The sequence below is a fragment of the Geotrypetes seraphini genome, chromosome 15 (assembly GCF_902459505.1).
Source record: "Geotrypetes seraphini chromosome 15, aGeoSer1.1, whole genome shotgun sequence".
Lineage (NCBI taxonomy): Eukaryota > Metazoa > Chordata > Amphibia > Gymnophiona > Dermophiidae > Geotrypetes > Geotrypetes seraphini.
Genome location: NC_047098.1, coordinates 46,124,715 through 46,142,376, shown reverse-complemented (window position 1 = coordinate 46,142,376; position 17,662 = coordinate 46,124,715). Strand labels below are relative to the sequence as shown.

Below are 17,662 nucleotides of genomic sequence, written 5' to 3'. Positions count from 1 at the left end.
GACAGTAGAATAGGGTTTTAGTGGACTCACACTTTCTACCATAAATGTAGTGGTTAGCGTGTCTTATGGGCCTGAATCCTCTTCTCTGTGGTCCACTAGCCCATCCACCAGGTTACTTAAGACACCTGTGTGGTGCTTTACTAGGCCTTCCCATACCAAATGTTGCTGTTCTAGAGACAGGTATGTACTCTTTCATTCAGATCTTTCTGGGGTGGGAGTGGAGTTAGTGACCACTGGGGAATATGGGGGGCATACTTTCATGTATCCAGTGGTCATCTAGTCAGTTTGGGTACCTCTGTGGCACTTAGACGCTTCTAAAACAGGTCTAGCTCCGAATGTCAAAGTTCAATCGAGGATGTCTTGGAAAAGGTTTGATTATCGCCATAAGATGTTCAAGTTAAGCCCACCCAAAGCCTGCCCATAACACACCAGCATGTCCCCTGGAATTCTGGACGCACAGCGAGAGAAACATCTTGCTAAATGTCCAGGACAAAGGTCTTGATTGTTATCGACACTTGGATGTCCAAATGCCAACTTAGGTGGTTTTATTGATGGTTTATTTTTTTGATTATGAGTCCCATAGTGTCACAGAATTTCCCTCTATAAGGACATTTGAAAGGTGCCCCTTGCATGTATATGTACCAAAAGTTAGCTCTTATGCAGGTCAGTGCCCTAAGTGCTATTACTGTATGTAAGAGCCGTAGCATGGAAATGCAAGGGACTTATGCTTGTGTTTCTCCTAGTTATACCATAAATTTGCTTTTACCATTTCAGCTAGAAATATTTGAAATTTCTTAGCACATATGACTATTGGGACATATTGCTTTTCTTTGATTGATAATGATTTACCTATGTGAGCAATTTGTACATGAAATCCCCTTAATGAATTTCTGAGAATGAGCATCCTATGGCATAGAAAAGGTAGTAGCAGTAATTATTTAGGTGCTTTTTTAAGGCCACTGAGCCTTCAGATTCCTTCTCCCGCCCAGCCAACCTTTTGTGGTCTACACTTTTCTGTTATTCTTTCCCTAAGAGCGCTGATTAGTGACTTGCGGTGAAGATGCTGATTTATCGCAACCCAGAGTTGCCTCCTGGGGCTGAGCAGGAACGCTCGCTCATGAAGGAGTCTTGATTAAAAGAAGTAGTAATGAAGACAAATGTTTCCAAAGGAGTCATGAGCAGCCCAGGCCTTGGCGTTCCCACTGCACCTCTATGCTTTAGGAAGGGAGGCAGCTTTAGCAAAGGAAATACATCCCCCCACCCCCACAACCCATCCCCTCTTGTTTACTTCTTATGCCACTGTTAAATTGTTTCTAGTTCTCCGGGGCTTTCTGACTCTCACTTGTTAACTGCTTTTCATATGGGGAAGCAATTAACCCTTGGCATGTTTTCTTCATGTTCCTAAAAGAAGTTTTAAGGTTTTGACCTGGTAAAAGCCTGCCTAAAGTTCTCTAATTCTGGTGGTATCACTTCATTTCTCACACCTCTGATGCTTTTTCTTTTTAAAGTAACCCGTTCAGAAGCTGCCTGGGTTTTCTTTCTTTTTTTAGGGGGGGGGGGGGTACTGTTCTTTTGAAATGGATAGCAGAGCAGAGAGAAGTCAGCATTCCCACATGACAGCTTTCCTTTAAAGACAAGAATTCAGTTGTATGGTTCACAGCTGATGACAATGTAACTAAAGCCAGGTTTGCAAAACTGTATTGCTAATAGTGATTGTATTCTGGGACTAAACAGCATGTATGCTTTACAAAATAAAAGCTTCCATGCAGAGATGAGATTTTCTGATTTGCTAATTCAGTGGCCACATTCCAGTAATTTTCACTTTTCTGGATGCAGGTAGTAAGTCATTATGGCCTGAAATGCTGTTCATTTAATTGATTTGTTATTCTTCTGAGCTGCATGCTAATAGTGCTATTGGAAAAAATATATTGTCTTGCCTGGTATGATAATGGAATGCCATATCTTCAAAGTGCCATCAGTATACTCAGTTTTGTAAGATCCCTTTGTGAGAAAGCTTGTAATCCAAATTTAAGCAATTACTTTTTCATAGTCTCCGGCAGAGGGAGGAACTAAATTTGGGTCCCTAAGTTTTTCCATGTTCTGCTCTTAGTTACTTGACCTCACTTTCAGCCTCAGATCTGTGCCACCATGCGACACTCAATGACTCTTTGATAGCACAACCATGTGGGAGACAGAGGTTTGTTTCCCAGAGCCAGCTCCTGCTCCTTGGGATGGCAAAGGCTAAAGATAAACTGGAGGAAAGCTCTGTAGGAACGCATTATAGCCATCGTTCACAAGCAGCACCTACTGACAGGCTGAAGAGTACACTTATATCCAGTTCTAAAGTGGATTGTGGTCCATGCCTCTTAACCGGAGGACTGTCACTGTAATGACTGGACTCCATGTGGCCTGAGGAGAGGGAATAAAATTAACAGTGAATGATGGTTTATGCTGCTGTAGACATTGCAGCAGGTTTCAATTGAGCTGGAAAGTGAAAAGAGCAGGCAAAGGCTACTGGGCGCAACTGTTAAAAAAAAAAACCAGTGCCACAAAGTTTTGAAATCATTTGTGGTGCTCTTCTTTCTCTGTTTAGATCCACACTAGGAGGGCCATTTTCAAAAAAGTCCAATTTTGGCGGTTTCCTGCAAGTCATTCAAATTTAGAGGCTCCATCTTCGAAAGATGAATTCTAGACATCCAAAAGCTTTTTTTTTTTTTTTGGAAATCACCTACTTGGACATCTTGGCTAACCTTAAGATGCCTAACTTTATACTCTATTTTCAAACACAGAAACATTCAAGTCCAAAACATCAAAATCCAAACCATTTGGATGTGGGGGGGGGGGGCAGCATTATAATGGACTGTTCACACAGACATCCTAACAGATCATTGAGATAAGTTAGAGGGCACTGCTATGAACTTCACATAAAGGGTGCCAGATATACATCTCACTATATACCTCTTATAAGTTATGGTGATCTCTCCCAAAACTTACCATATCCACCTGTCTACCACCCCAATGGCACTATATTTATTTATTTATTTTGATTTCTATCCCGTTTTCCCAGAAGTACAAACTTGTACTTACGAACTGGGGTTCTGTCTCTCCCTTCCTGTGCCAATGTGCTCCTTCTTCCTTCCTGTCAAAATGCAACCCTCCTCCTCCCTTTGGTGTCCCAACGCACCCCTTGTCATCTTTCCCTCCTTTCAGCGTCCCAAATTCGTGTTTACCTCCTCTGTCCGGTTTTCTCCTCCCAATCCCTGGTTCAGCATACCATCCCTATTGTGCTGGAAAAAAAGATTAGGTTCTTATCTTGATAATGCTGAACATCCCCCCCCCCCCCTCACACACACACACACACACTCATTGTTGACTATGCGCTTGCCTGAACTATTTGCTGCCTGGAGGCTGTGTCTCTGAACTTTCTGCCAGCTGTCTTTATTTGAAGACATTGTATATTACTTGTACTGTATATAGTTCCTTAGGGGGTTTTCTCTGAGTTCCACAGTTCCTTATTGCTTATTGTTATAAAGGGTTAACTTTGTTCCCTTCCTCTCCTTGACCTATCTGTAAGCATTGTGTTCTTTTGTGTGAGCAGATCAAGTTGCTGTTTAGGGGGGGGAGTGTCTCCTTCTCCTGTTCTCTTCTGTAGGACTGTCGCCAGCTTTGAAACTAACTGACTGGGGGGGGGGAGTAGAGAGCAGGGAGAAGGAGGGGATGCTCAAAACTGTGATCAGTATCTCCTGCAACAGACTCGTGGGAGGCGGGGCTGCTGCTGCTGCTGCTGCTTTGGATGAGGGATGGGTGGTGGGTCAGGACCACTGCTGTTGCTGCTTCGGGTAAGTTAGGGGGTCCATAAGGCCTGTGGGTAGACTTGGAGTGGGGGAGAGGTGAACTAGAAGTGTGGGGAGGGGACCCATAAGTTTGAGGGGGCGGGGAAGGGGTGATAAGGGGGAGAGAGAAAGTAATTCAAACCAGAAAGGAAGTTGGGAAGGGAGGAACAGATGCTGGACCTACAAGTGAGGGTAGGGGGATGATAGAAAGAGGTGAGTTGGAAAACTATTTTAAGAGTAACTTTCAAGCAACCAGAAACTACAGTTATCTTGCATCTACCGATCCCCATGGGTGCTGAATAACTGAATTGCTATACAATACAGTTTATTTATTTTAAAAACTTATATTCTGCTAAAATCCTAAGCAGATCACAATAAAAACATACATATTCAAAAAGTAAAAGCAGCGTAATTACACAACATGATTAAACGAAACAGTTTATATAAAAATCATTCATAATTTTCAAATCTACACATGTATTTTCAAATGCACAGCTAACCCACCAACCAGATTTTTGTACTTATAGATGTCATCGTTAATTTTCAGTTTGCAAAGAGGAACACCCTGGTTAATTTCAGTTTGAAAATTATCTACAGTACAATTTAGGGCTCCTTTTGCGAAGGTGCGCTAGCGGTTTTATTGCGTGCGCTAGCCAAAAATCTACCGCCTGCTTAAAAGGAGGCGGTAGCGGCTAGCGCACGCAGCAATTTAGCGTGCGCTATTCCACGTGTTAAGCCCTTAGCGCACCTTCGTAAAAGGAGCCCTTAATGACTGAACCAAGCGATTTACATTTTAAAAAAAACAAACTTTAATTTTAAAAAACCCCACAATTGTAAGCACTAAAAACAATCACTCACTCAAGCAAAATAATAACCTCAGTTAAACTCATATACTAAGACCAACACACAACTCAAATAGGTCACTGCTCAATACATAGAGATGAAGACTAAATTTCTCCAGTGCCCAAGGTTAACCCCAGAACAAATCTTGGAAGTTAAACCCTTAATCGAGCTATCATCGAGTATAGTCTTATTTTCTCTAAGAGCTTTTATATTCTTATTATATTATTATATATGTAGCATATTGCCAGCTGATATCCATAATCATGTTACTTTATATAAATGGAATGTTGTACTGCTGTAAAAGCGTGGTACTTAGCTCGGGTGAACCAACGCCCAGCAGACAGCCCACGCCTAAACGACGGAAGATCTCCATTTCGCTCTATTATCAATGATAGATTACAAACGGTACATCCTAATGGATTAAACTTTGCACTTAACTGGCAAGTTTTCTTCAATTAAAGTTATCTTGTCGCCCGTTGTATACAACTACTGGGTTTTACTTATTTTTATGTTTATTCTTGTTAATGAACACGTGGTTTAATTAATACTTTCTTTCATGAATAATTTCTAAATATTGTGGGCTTTAAAATACTTATAAAAATACTTATAAAAATGGTTCTTCAAAAATTTCTATAAAAATGACGAGATAAAAATGACGAGGTGTACTATAGATACAGCATTTAATTAACTAGGTGGCCGGAAGTGACGACAGACGCCGAGAGAGGGCTTTAAATTCTTTGCCCTCCGGCAGCTCTGTTCGTATTAATTTAGCGGGAAAGCCAGTTAGGAACTCGGCTTAGTAAGTATATAAAAAAAGTGTGCCGGTGCATGGACCATTATGTCGTCAGCATAAATACTTACTTTTTCTTTTATTAATAGTTCATAAATAGACGTACTTTAAAACATTTATAAAAATTATTCTTTTAAAAATTTCTATAAAAATGATGAGGCGTACTATAGGAATGGCATTTAATTAACCGGGTTGCCGGAAGTGATGACTGACGCCGTGTGAGGGTTTTAAATTCTTTGCCCTCCGTCGGCTCTGTTCGTATCATCTCAATGGGGAAGCCGGTTAGTAACTCGGCTTAGTAAGTACAAAAAGTTTGCCGGTGCATAGACCATTATGTTATTGTGTTGTTAGTACAATCAAGGTTGTCTTTTTATAAATCAGTAGGGTATAGACGGGTTAGTCCAGAGATATAGACTGGTGGGTGCTCTCATGTTTTTCTAGGACACACTATCTTTTGTCAAGGGTGGTGATAAAAAGGGTTTAATTCTTGTAGTAAGAATGTTTCTATTTTGTTCTGTTGTAGTATGGAAGCTGAACACCTTGCTGTTCTGAGGAAGCTCTGAACATTGATAATAGAGCGAAATGGAGATCTTCCATCGTGTAGGCGTGGGCTGTCTGCCGGGCGTTGGTTCACCCGAGCTAAGTACCACGCTTTTACAGCAGTACAACATTCCATTTATATAAAGTAACATGATTATGGATATCAGCTGGCAATATGCTACATATATAATAAGAATATACTCGATGATAGCTCGATTAAGGGTTTAACTTCCAAGATTTGTTCTGGGGTTAACCTTGGGCACTGGAGAAATTTAGTCTTCATCTCTATGTATTGAGCAGTGACCTATTTGAGTTGTGTGTTGGTCTTAGTATATGAGCACTAAAAACAAAACAGACACAAACAATTTGAGTAAAACTTTCTTCCTTCACAGAAAAGTATCAGTCTTGGAGTACATATGCTAAATAATCTGTGAAAAGCCATGGTTTTGTTTTTTTTAAAATAAAAGCCTTTTATTTAGACATGAAAAAATGTCAACAACAGCAAATACACATAATAGCAGAGGAAAGGCACCAGAGGTACAACCAGCAAAATGAACAATAGCAATACCCCAAACTATACAAGCAACAGCTATATAACCACCCACAACACAGAAAAATCCCCTCCCCCTCCCCCCCTCAGGGACAAAGCACAAATCCCCAGCCTCAAATAAGGAAAAAGGGTCTCCAAGCTCTAAAAGAAGAAAAAAGGGGTAAAAGAACACTGTCAAAAAAAAAAACCCACTCCATCCAGTCCCAAAGCCCACCAGGCCCCAAACCCAACTCCAGCCCCTCTAGAAGCCCCTACAAAGTACACTCCTGGAAGCGGCGCCAAATACTGAAAAGCCATGTTTTTACTAACTTCTTGAATCTCTTTACATCAGTCTCTTGTCAAAGCTCTTTTGGAAGACCGTTTCTTCAGCTTTTCAACTTTCACATCCTTTATACAGGAATGAAAGTAACTGTAAGCTTTGAATCGAGATAGGCTTGTGAAGAATTACTCTTAGAAAAGGGTTCTCTTTCTGAGGTACATTTTCGAAAAAGAGAAAAAAAGGAGCAGGTGGGCACCTCACTACATTTTCGACAAGCTTCTCAGATCTACATTTCTTTCATTAAGTCAAAGGAAAATGAGCAAGTAAGTGGAAAGGCCTGATATTGCCTGGATATAAGATTTTGAAAAGAAACGCCATAGAGTAGCTACTCTCTTCTAAAACATTAATATGTTTGTATAGATATAAAGACCTTGGTGTACTCAACGAGTCTTTCAGGGAGATGAAGCCCTTCATGATAACTTTGAGCAGAAAGTGCTCTTATTCTATCTAGGCCACTTTGGTTTAGTGACATTTACCTAATGCAGCTATAAATTTGCTGATAATTAGGGGGAAGTTGACAGTGATGCAAGCTGACTGGTGCAGTAAGGCCAGCCTCAAACTAGATTTCAAGCACCCACAAGACAGGCAGCTGAACAAACGATGTGCATTTTATATTTTCCAAAATTGCAATCAGCACAATAAATATACTGTAGATCCAACTAGGATAAGATAGCAAGACACATTTTCACTTCATAGTGTTCATTCTAAAAAAACTCACATGCACTAGAATTCTACCTTCTGTTCTTTCCTGTTATATGGTGACTGATGTGTATATCATAATACTGTTATAATTTCAATATTCCAGATTTAATTGATTAACTCTGAAACAAGGGGAAAAACTGCAGATACGATGTACAAGGTGTAAAAAACAAATCTTTATTGGAGGAAATATAGTGTAGCATTTCAGATCTGCAAGTCCTTCACGCTGCTGGCAGATAGGAGCATTCACGCCATCTTTTCAAGGATTACTTGTTTTCTCAGGTTCTCTGCGTCTTTGTACATTCATATTTCAGACCCCTGAGGAAGGAGTGTTTTCCGAAACACAGACCATGCCGGGTCCTGTGGACTCACACAAGAGAACCAATTTTTTATTTATTTATTTCCACTTATTATGGGAATGTTACATTGTATTTCCTCCAATAAAGATTAGTTTTTTTACACCTTGTACATCATATCTGCAATTTTTTCTCTTGTTTTGGTCTTTCAACTTTGCGCTGCAGATCAGTTGGATTGTTTTTTGTTTTAATTTATTAACTCACCATAAAATAGATGAGTGGTGTAGCTGCTACATAACTTCTAAGCATTTTTCTCAGTCCATTGGCATCTTTAATTCAGGACAATACAGCCTCCTTTATGTACGCAGATGACATTCTCTTGTTATCAGCACAAAATTCTTATAACCCTACAATAAATGATCTCCAAGCTTGTGCTGATGCAATAGACAAGTAGTTAATGGCTTATCATTTTCTTCTCAACCTAACTAAAACAGATGCATTTTGGATCATTGGCAAGCCACTACATCCTTCTGTCTTGCCAGGTCTATGAGGTGTGCTTTTACAGCTGGTTGATTCGTTCAACTATCTCAGCATTATCCTTGACACTGAACTTACTTTAATTCCTCACATTTCCTCGGTTGTTCATTCTAGCTTTTCAGCCTAGATCAGTTTGCGGGTACATCATCAAACTTGCTTGAAAGACCCTTCTTTGTGTATATGTTTCATCACACTTAAATTACTGTAACATCATTTATGCCAGAGTATCTTTTAAAAATGACTTCAAGCAGTGCAAAATAATTTGATCCATCTTCTCTCTAAGGCCAAACATTTTGAGCATGTTACTCCGTTTTTATCCGAACACCTTTTGGCTTCCTATAACTTAGATTATAACACAAGATCCTGACATTATCTCATAAAGCCTTTAAAACTGCACCACATTTGGTTTCTCTGATTATGCCCTACTCTCCCACTAGGTCTCCATTGTTCAGCGTCTTCCTGTCACCTGACTTTACCTTCTGTTTCCCATGCACGTCTCAAATTAATTAAACAGTCAGCCTTTTTCTATATCACCCACTTTCTCTGGAAAGTTCTGCCTGTTTCACTCCATTGTGAACCCTCTTACATTACATAACATTACATTAATGACTTCTATTCCGCCCATACCTTGCAGTTCTAGGCGGACTACAAAAGAGACTAACTGAACATTTCCAGGAAAAATACAATTTAGGAGTTTGGGGTTACAAAAAGATAACTGGACATTTCCAGGGGAATTAAGTGTAGGGAGTTGGTTACATTTCCAGGAGATTTGCAAGTTGAGGAGTTGTTTACATGGTTGAGTCTTTGGAGAAGAAGAAATTGCAGAATAGAAGAGGCTTTGGGGGGGGGGGGGAATTATAGGGGAGGGGGGATAAGGGGAGGGGTTAGGAGAGCTGTATAAATTTTTTGAAGAGCAGGGTTTTGATTTGTTTTTGGAATGATTTAAAGTCGTTCGTTGTTGTCAGTAGGTTGGAGATGGTGTGGTTAAGTTTCACTGAAATTCAGAGCTTAGTTTAAGGCCCATTTATTCTCTCCAGACTTTTGGGGTTGCTTTTGGGTACAGTCCGACTCAGATATCCAGGATGATTTTTTTATTGTTCTTGTACTTGTTCTTTCCTATTTTAAAATTGTAGTTTCTTTTCCTTTCCTTTTAATTTTTCATCATTCTGCGTGCAAACTATTTAACCTTCTCGTGTCCTAACTTAGGTTGCAAGTATCTCAACTAAAGGATCTTAGAAACATACATTATCTTCACTGTGCTGTCTAAATTATGTTATTGTAGTCAAATGTAAGAGAACAAGATGATGGAAGGACTAGCAAGCAGCTAGAGGCTGTATAAAATTCTAAGAAAAAATTACATGTCCAAATGAACTTTAAAGACCTACAGGCAGCCAAACTGAACACATGGCTCGTAAAACCCATACTCGAGGCCGCTTCATACGCGGACTTCAAAAAATCACTGAAGACCCATCTCTTTAACACATACCAATCCCAATTCTAGTCCGCCCAGCCGTCTCTCCCATTCACCAATTTCTCTTGGGTCCCTTCCATTTGTAATTTTGTATCAATGTAAGTTTTTTGAGTTGTTTTTTTTTCTCTTCCCATTATACCTCTTACCCTCATTGTATGTACCTTGTTGTCCTCTCATTGCATGTATCTTGTGGTGAACCGCTTGAACTGTTGTAAACACCTCATCCTCTCATTGCATGTATCTTGTTGTAAACCGCTTTGAACTTATGTATATTATTGTAAACATCTCATACTCTCATTGCATGTATCTTGTTGTAAACCGCTTTGAACTTATGGTATAGCGGTATATAAGAAATAAAATTATTATTATTATTATTACTACAGAGTATGACAAAGTGGGCACAAGGTAAGAGATAGTCCTAAAGCTGAAGAATGTGGAAGACACAGATCAATGGGGGCCTAAGGTAGTCTAGTTGGAATTAAGTTGCAGAGATGAGAGCGGAGCCGTATGTTCCTTATCTGCCATCTCGGTGCTCTGGAAACTACGCACCATAAAAAAAGTTCGACGACACATCATTCCGCCTGCTAGTGCAATCCTCCATTCTCAGCATACTGGACTACTGTAATATCATTTACCTGAGCTCCACGAAGAAAACTATCAGAAGACTCAGAATGATCCAGAACACCGCTGTCCGCCTTATATTTGGCCTGAAAAAATGGGAACATATTACCCCTTTTTACCACAAACTTCATTGGCTACCATTGGAATCCAGAGTCCTATTTAAATTCGCCTGTTTCTGCTACAAAACAGTATTCGGCCTAGCCCCAAACTACATCAACCCACACTTCATTCTGAATCACAGAAACAAGAACTCCCGCAGAATCCAGCTATTTGCTTTCCCCTCCCTAAAACTCTGTCACTCCAATAAATTCTTCGACAAAACCTTCGCCTTCCAGGCCGCCAAACTAAACCCATGGATAGCCCAATTAATCCTCGAGGCTCCAACATACCTCAGCTTCAGAACATTACTCAAAACACACCTCTTCCAACGCCACGATACTTAATTGCCCCCTCCTCAAACAACCCCTCCCTCCCCCCCTTTTCTTATTCACGCCCCACCCCCACCCCCCGATCCACTCTATCCTGCTACCCAATTTCATCTACTTCGTTGCCTGCATCCCTGTTCAATTTAACACTTAACTCTATGTAAATCTGTTCAATTAACACTTAACTGCATGTAACTATGTTTAATTAATGTGAACCGCATTTAACTATGCATGTAACTATGTTTAACTAATGTAAATCTGTTCAATTAATACTTAACTGCATGTAACTATGTTTAATCAATGTGAACCGCCTAGAACTCACTGGGTATGGCGGTATATAAGAATAAAGTTATTATTATTATATTCTTTATTACCATGATGAAGTAGAAAAAAGACAAATGTCAGGGAAGACATGCAACATAGAATCCAATCCAAGAGGATGGAAGGCGATGCCTATATGTTAGGGGAGGCAGAGAATGAGAACTCAGCACTTAGTAAATAATAATTATAGAGCATAAAAATAATGTTATACAGTCTGGCAGACACACATGCAGTCTTTTATGACATTCTTATGTACTGGCCAGCATTGAGGGTTGTCCTACAAGAAGATTGTCTAGTGTACTGCAAAGCTAGCATATGAAGTTCTGTCTGAACAGCTTGGGCAAGTGAATGCTTCATATTTAAAAAGTCAGTTCTTGTACTATGAAATGTTACAGTGGTTACCAAAATGTGGGTTATGACCCCAAATGGGGTCGCAAAATCCTCACTTGGGATCTTTTGTCACAGCAGCAGTAGCAACAACAACAACTATGAAAAAGGGCAGGAGAGTGACTTGCAGGACAACAGAACTTGTAGACTTGGCCTTCATGGGCTTCTCGGGAGATGAGGTCTGCAGTATATTGTATGAGGTTGAGTTTGGGTAGCAGGAATTTTTCATGCTATGAAGTGGTGTCACAAGAGAAAGTGTCTTCCTTTGTAGTCTAGAAGTGTTTAGAACCCTTAAGATTCTCTCTTGTCCAGAGAAAATATGTTAAAATGACCACATATTTCCAGAGATGGCTCATTTTTCAGTACAGTCTTTTTAGCTCACACAAAGTAAAGCCCTGGAGCTAAATCAGCATGTCACTGGAGGTTTCACAATTGTGGAGTACTTAATGTAGGGTTACCAGATTTCCTCTTTTTAAAAAGGGGACACTTGGCCCCGCCCTGTTCCGCCCCCAACCTAAAAAAGCTTGTGTGACAAAACTACTCATCTCAATCGGGAACTACTCTCCATTATAGGGTCTTCTTCATCAAACTTACATTTCAAGCAAGGATTGAAAACTTGTTCAACAAATTCCTATTAGAGCATTAAACCCTGTGCCCTTTTTGCGTGTCTCACACGCTCCTCAAAACAATGGAAAAAGCTCTATGCACAGACTCATTCAACTCTTACTACCCGCCACCCCATCCTCACCCCCTCTCGCCATCTTCTTTTGGGTCTCCATATCTATCTGTACCAGTATTTGAAAGCTGCTCACCTACTTGAGTTCTTCTCTTATTATCATAACATAATTGTATTTGACTCAGACCTTATCATGATCCTATGTTATTTGTTCTTGTATCCTGACCTCTTATGCATGGTCTTCTACTTAATTCCTGTTAACCGCATCAAACTTCATGATGTTTTACAGTATATAAATGTTATATTATAGGGAGACATAAGAGAGGAGAGAATAGGAGCCGCAGAGTGAATACACTTGTAGGTCAGTAAGATGATACTGAACTGTATGCGGAAGTGGACAGGGAGCCAATGAAGTGACTTGAGGAGAGGGGTAACATGAGCATAACAATACTGGCAGAATACAATTTGCGCAGCAGAATTCTGAACAGATTGAAGGGGGGAGAGATGGGTTGTTAGCGGGAGACCTGTGAGAAGCACATTGCAGTAATCCAGGTGAGAGGTGATGAGCGCATGGATAATGGTCTTGGTAGCGTGCTCAGAAAGGAAATTCCAGATTTTAGCGACGTTGTATAAAAAGAAGCACCAGGTTTTGGTGTTTTGTTGGATATGCGAAGAGAAAGACAGAAATAATAATAATAATAATAATTTTATTCTTGTATACCGCCATATCCAAAAAGTTCTAGGCGGTTCACATCCATTAATTAAGGTCCACGGTGACACACGGATTTACAAAATTTTAACAAAATTACAGGCAATGAAGAGGGGGGCATAGGGAACTCTTTAACTGAGAATTAGCAGAGGTAACGGTAAGACAGAAAGTAGGGTTGTAAGGTAAGCGATAACGAGAGAGAGACCAAGTGGGGAGAGGGGGGGGGAGGAGAGGGAGCAAGGGGGATTAAAAGCCCTGTTCGTGGAAGAGGTGCGTTTTGAGAAGTTTTCTAAAACTAAGGTAAGAGGGGGCCTCGAGTATCATTTGGGCAAGCCAAGGGTTCAGCTTAGCTGCCTGGTAAGCAAAGGTTTTGTCGAGAAATCTTTTGAAATGACATAGTTTTAGGGATGGGAAGACGAACAGCTGGATTCTGTGGGATTTCTTATTGGTGAGATTCAGAGTGAAATGGTGAGAAATGAGTCAAAGATCACCCTGAGGTTGCGAGCCAATGAGTCAGGGAAGATGAGAGCATTATCCACTGAAATAGAGAATATAGGGAGAGGAGAGGCAGATTTAGGAGGAAAGATAAGGAGTTCAGTCTTAGTCATGTTTACTTTAGATGGTGGTGAGATAGCCATGTAGCAAATTCAACTAGGTAGGTCGAGATTTAGGCCTGGATTGTTGTAGAAATTTCAGGTGTAGAGAGGTAGATTTGTGAGTTATAAGCATAGAGATGGTACCGGAATCTGTGGGAGGAGATTAAAGCATCAAGGGAAGAAGTCCCAGGATAGAGCCCTGAGGTACACCAACCAATAGCGGAATGGCAAAGGAGGAGGATCCTCCATAGCATAGGCTAAAAGTGCAACGGGAAAGGTAGGAAGAAAACTATGAGAAAACAGAGCCCTGAAATTCAAACGAGGACAGCGTATCAATGAGTAGGCAATGATCTACAGTGTCAAATGTCGCAAATAGATCAAGGAGGATGAGGACAGAGTAGTGGTCTTTGGATTTGGCCAGGAGCAATTCCTTGTAGACTCTAGAAATGGCAGTTTCCATAGAATGCAAAGAGTAAAAGCCCGATTGAAAGGAGTGAAGAATAGCTTGAGATGAAAGAAAGTCAACAGCGGTGAACAGTATGTTCAGCTAGCTTGGATAAGAAGGGGAGGAGGGAGACAGGGCAATATTTGAAAGGTCAGGTAGGGTCAAGCAAGGGTTTTTTTTTGAGGAGTGGCGTAAGTATGGCGTGTTTGGAGGTGTCAGGTATGTTTGCAGTAGATAGGGATAGGTTGATGATATAGTAGATAGTGGAGAAGACAGTAGGAGAGATGGTGATCAGTAGATAGGAGTGGGTGGGATCAAAGGAACAAGTGGTGAATTTGGAAAAGAGAAAATGTGCAATTGCCTCCTCTGTGATTTCAGAGAAGGAAGAAAAGGCAGCATGGGTCAATAGGGCGGATGGGAGGAGGGAGAGGCAGAGGCAATTTGGTCAAGAACTCAAGATTTATTTTGCTAGCCATGGTCTGGGGAGAAAGTGAAGAAGGAGTTGGCGGTGAGGGCACTTAACATAAGAACATAAGCAATGCCTCTGCTGGATCAGACCTGAGGTCCATCTCGCCCAGCAGTCCGCTCACGCGGCGGCCCAACAGGTCCAGGACCTGAGCAGTAATCCTCTATTTATACCCTTCTATTCCCTTTTCCAGCAGGAAAATGTCCAATCCTCTCTTAAATCCCAGTACTGTATTCTGCCCTATAACGTCCTCTGGAAGCGCATTCCAAGTGTCCACCACACGTTGGGTAAAGAAGAACTTCCTGGCATTTGTATTGAATCTGTCCCCTTTCAACTTTTCCGAATGGTCTCTTGTTCTTTTATTTTTTGAAAGTTTGAAGAATCTGTCCCTCTCTACTCTCTCTATGCCCCTCATGATCTTATAAGTCTCCATCATATCCCCTCTAAGTCTCTTCTTCTCCAGGGAAAAGAGACCCAGTTTCTCCAATCTCTCAGTGTATGAAAGGTTTTCCATCCCTTTTATCAGACGTGTCGCTCTTCTCTGAACTCTCTCGAGTAACGCCATATCCTTCTTAAGGTATGGCGACCAAAACTGGACACAGTATTCCAGGTGTGGGCGCACCATCGCCCGATACAGCGGCAGGATAACTTCTTTCGTCCTGGCTGTAATACCCTTCTTGATTATACCTAGCATTCTATTCGCTCTCTTAGCGGCCGCTGCGCACTGTGCAGTCGGCTTCATTGACCTGTCCACCATTACTCCCAAGTCCCTCTCTTGGGTACTCTCATTCAATAACATCCCTCCCATCGTATAGCTGTACCTCGGGTTTCTGCTTCCCACATGCAATACTTTACATTTCTCAACGTTGAACTTCATTTGCCATTTTGTCGCCCCTTCTCCTAGTTTGTTCAAGTCCCTTTGCAATTCCTCACAGTCCTCTTTAGTCCGAGCTTCCCTAAATAGTTTGGTGTCATCTGCAAATTTTATTATCTCACACTTCGTCCGTGTTTCTAGATCATTTATGAATATATTAAATAACAGCGGCCTGAGCACCGAGCCCTGCGGAACACCACTGGTGACCCTCCTCCAGTCAGAGTAGTGTCCCTTCAACCCTACCCTTTGTTTCCTACCTGCCAACCAGGTTCTGATCCATATATGTACGTCTCCGTCCACCCCATGGTTCTTCAGTTTCCGGAGTAATCGTTCATGGGGCACTTTGTCAAAGGCTTTTTGGAAATCAAGGTATATGATGTCTATGGGGTCACCTCTGTCCATCTGTTTGTTAATTCCTTCGAAGAAGTGTAGTAAGTTGGTTAGGCACGATCTCCCCCTGCAGAAACCATGTTGGCTGGTTATCAGAAGTTTGTTCCTTTCCAAGTGATCATCGATGTTTTCTTTTATCAGTGCTTCCGCCATTTTTCCGGGATCCGAGGTCAGACTCACCGGTCTGTAGTTTCCCGGGTCACTTCTTGATCCCTTTTTAAAGATGGGCGTGATGTTGGCCGTCTTCCAATCCTCCGGGATCACGCCTGTTTTCAGGGATAGATTGCATATTTGCTGCAGTAGTTCTGCTATCTCCTCCTTTAGTTCCTTCAGAACCCTTGGATGGATTCCGTCCGGACCTGGAGATTTGTCTATTTTTTGTTTATCTATCTGCCTGCGCACATCTTCAAGGCTCACTTCCATGAATGTTAATTTTTCTGCTTGATTTCCATTGAAGAATTGCTCAGGTTCCGGTATGTTGGTTGTGTCTTCATTTGTAAATACAGACGAAAAGAACATGTTCAGTCTTTCCGCGACTTCTTTCTCCTCCTTCACTACTCCCTTCCTGACTCCATCATTCAGCAGTCCCACCTCCTCCCTAGCTGGCTGTTTCCCTTTAACATCTGAAGAACGGTTTGAAATTACGAGTCTCCCTGGCTAACTTCTCTTCATACTCTCTTTTGGCTTTTCGAACCACACGGTGACATTATTTTTGATACTTCCTGTGCTCTATCCAGTTTCCTTCAGTTTTGTCCTTTTTCCATCTCCTGAATGAATTTTTCTTATTACTTATCGCTTCCTTCACTATTTTAGTCATCCATATCGGGTCCTTTATTCGACTCTTTTTGCTCCCCTTTCTGAATCTGGGGATGTACAGATTTTGCGCCTCGCTCACCGTGTCCTTGAAAAAAGACCAGGCATGTTCTACCATCCTCCATTTCTTGGAAGTGTTCCTAAGTTTCTTCCTTACCATTTTCCTCATTGCTTCATAGTTTCCTTTTCTGAAGTTGAAAGTTGTCGCCATGGTTCTCTTTCCTTTTGGTATTCCTGCTTCAACCTTGAACTTGATCATGTTATGGTCACTGTTTCCCAACGGTCCCACTATTTCCACTTCCTTTGCAGGTCCCATTAACCCATTTAGGATTAGATCCAAAGTGGCATTTCCTCTCGTCGGTTCTTTAACAAGCTGCTCCATGAAGCAATCTTGTGTAGCCTCCAGGAATTCTGTTTCCCTAGCGCATTTTGAGTTACCAAGACTCCAGTCTATCCCGGGGTAGTTGAAATCTCCCATAATAACTGTGCAACCGTTTTTGCATTCTTGTTTCATCTCGGCTTCCATTTCCTTATCGATATCTCCGGTTTGCCCGGGTGGACGATAGTATAGGCCCATTTTTATTTCATGTCCCTTTCTACCTGGTATTTTAACCCATAGCGATTCCAGCTTGTTGGTCGTCTCCACTGTGTCTATTCTTGTCGATTATATGGTTTCTTTTATTTATAGGGCTATTCCATCTCCTTTCTGTCCTGACCTGTCCTGGCGATAGAGCTTAAATCCTGGCAGTGCTGTATCCCATTTGCTTTCCTCATTCCACCATGTTTCAGAGATTCCAATGATGTCTAAGTCTTCTGCATTGGCCATGGCTTCTAATTCCCCCATTTTGTTTCCTAGGCTCCTTGCATTAGTATATATGCAGTTTAGATCCTGGCATTTAAGTGTCTTCATTTCCTTTCCCTGTGTTTCGGGCTTTAGTGTCTTCTCTTTTGGTACACTCCTTCTAACCACTTCTTCTGGGTTAGTCGACTCCTGTAATTTGTCCTTTGTTTCTTCCGAGCCTTGCATTCCCTTAGTATCATCACGTGATACCTTCTTCCGA

At 41.3% G+C, this 17,662-nt stretch overlaps 1 protein-coding gene across 10 annotated transcripts in view; it reads left to right on the top strand.

Annotated features, from left to right (window-relative positions):
• BCAS3 (BCAS3 microtubule associated cell migration factor) overlaps positions 1–17,662 on the top strand; it is a 1,368,214-nt gene that overhangs the window by 823,381 nt on the left and 527,171 nt on the right. The window contains exon 23 of one of the 10 annotated variants that reach the window (XM_033921871.1): positions 5,990–6,094. The exons of the other annotated variants lie outside the window; for them this stretch is intronic. Coding sequence (XP_033777762.1) covers positions 5,990–6,018 — 29 coding nt within the window. The 3' untranslated portion in view covers positions 6,019–6,094. Of the gene's footprint in view, positions 1–5,989; positions 6,095–17,662 lie in introns of those variants that run through there. 10 annotated transcript variants of the gene reach the window in all.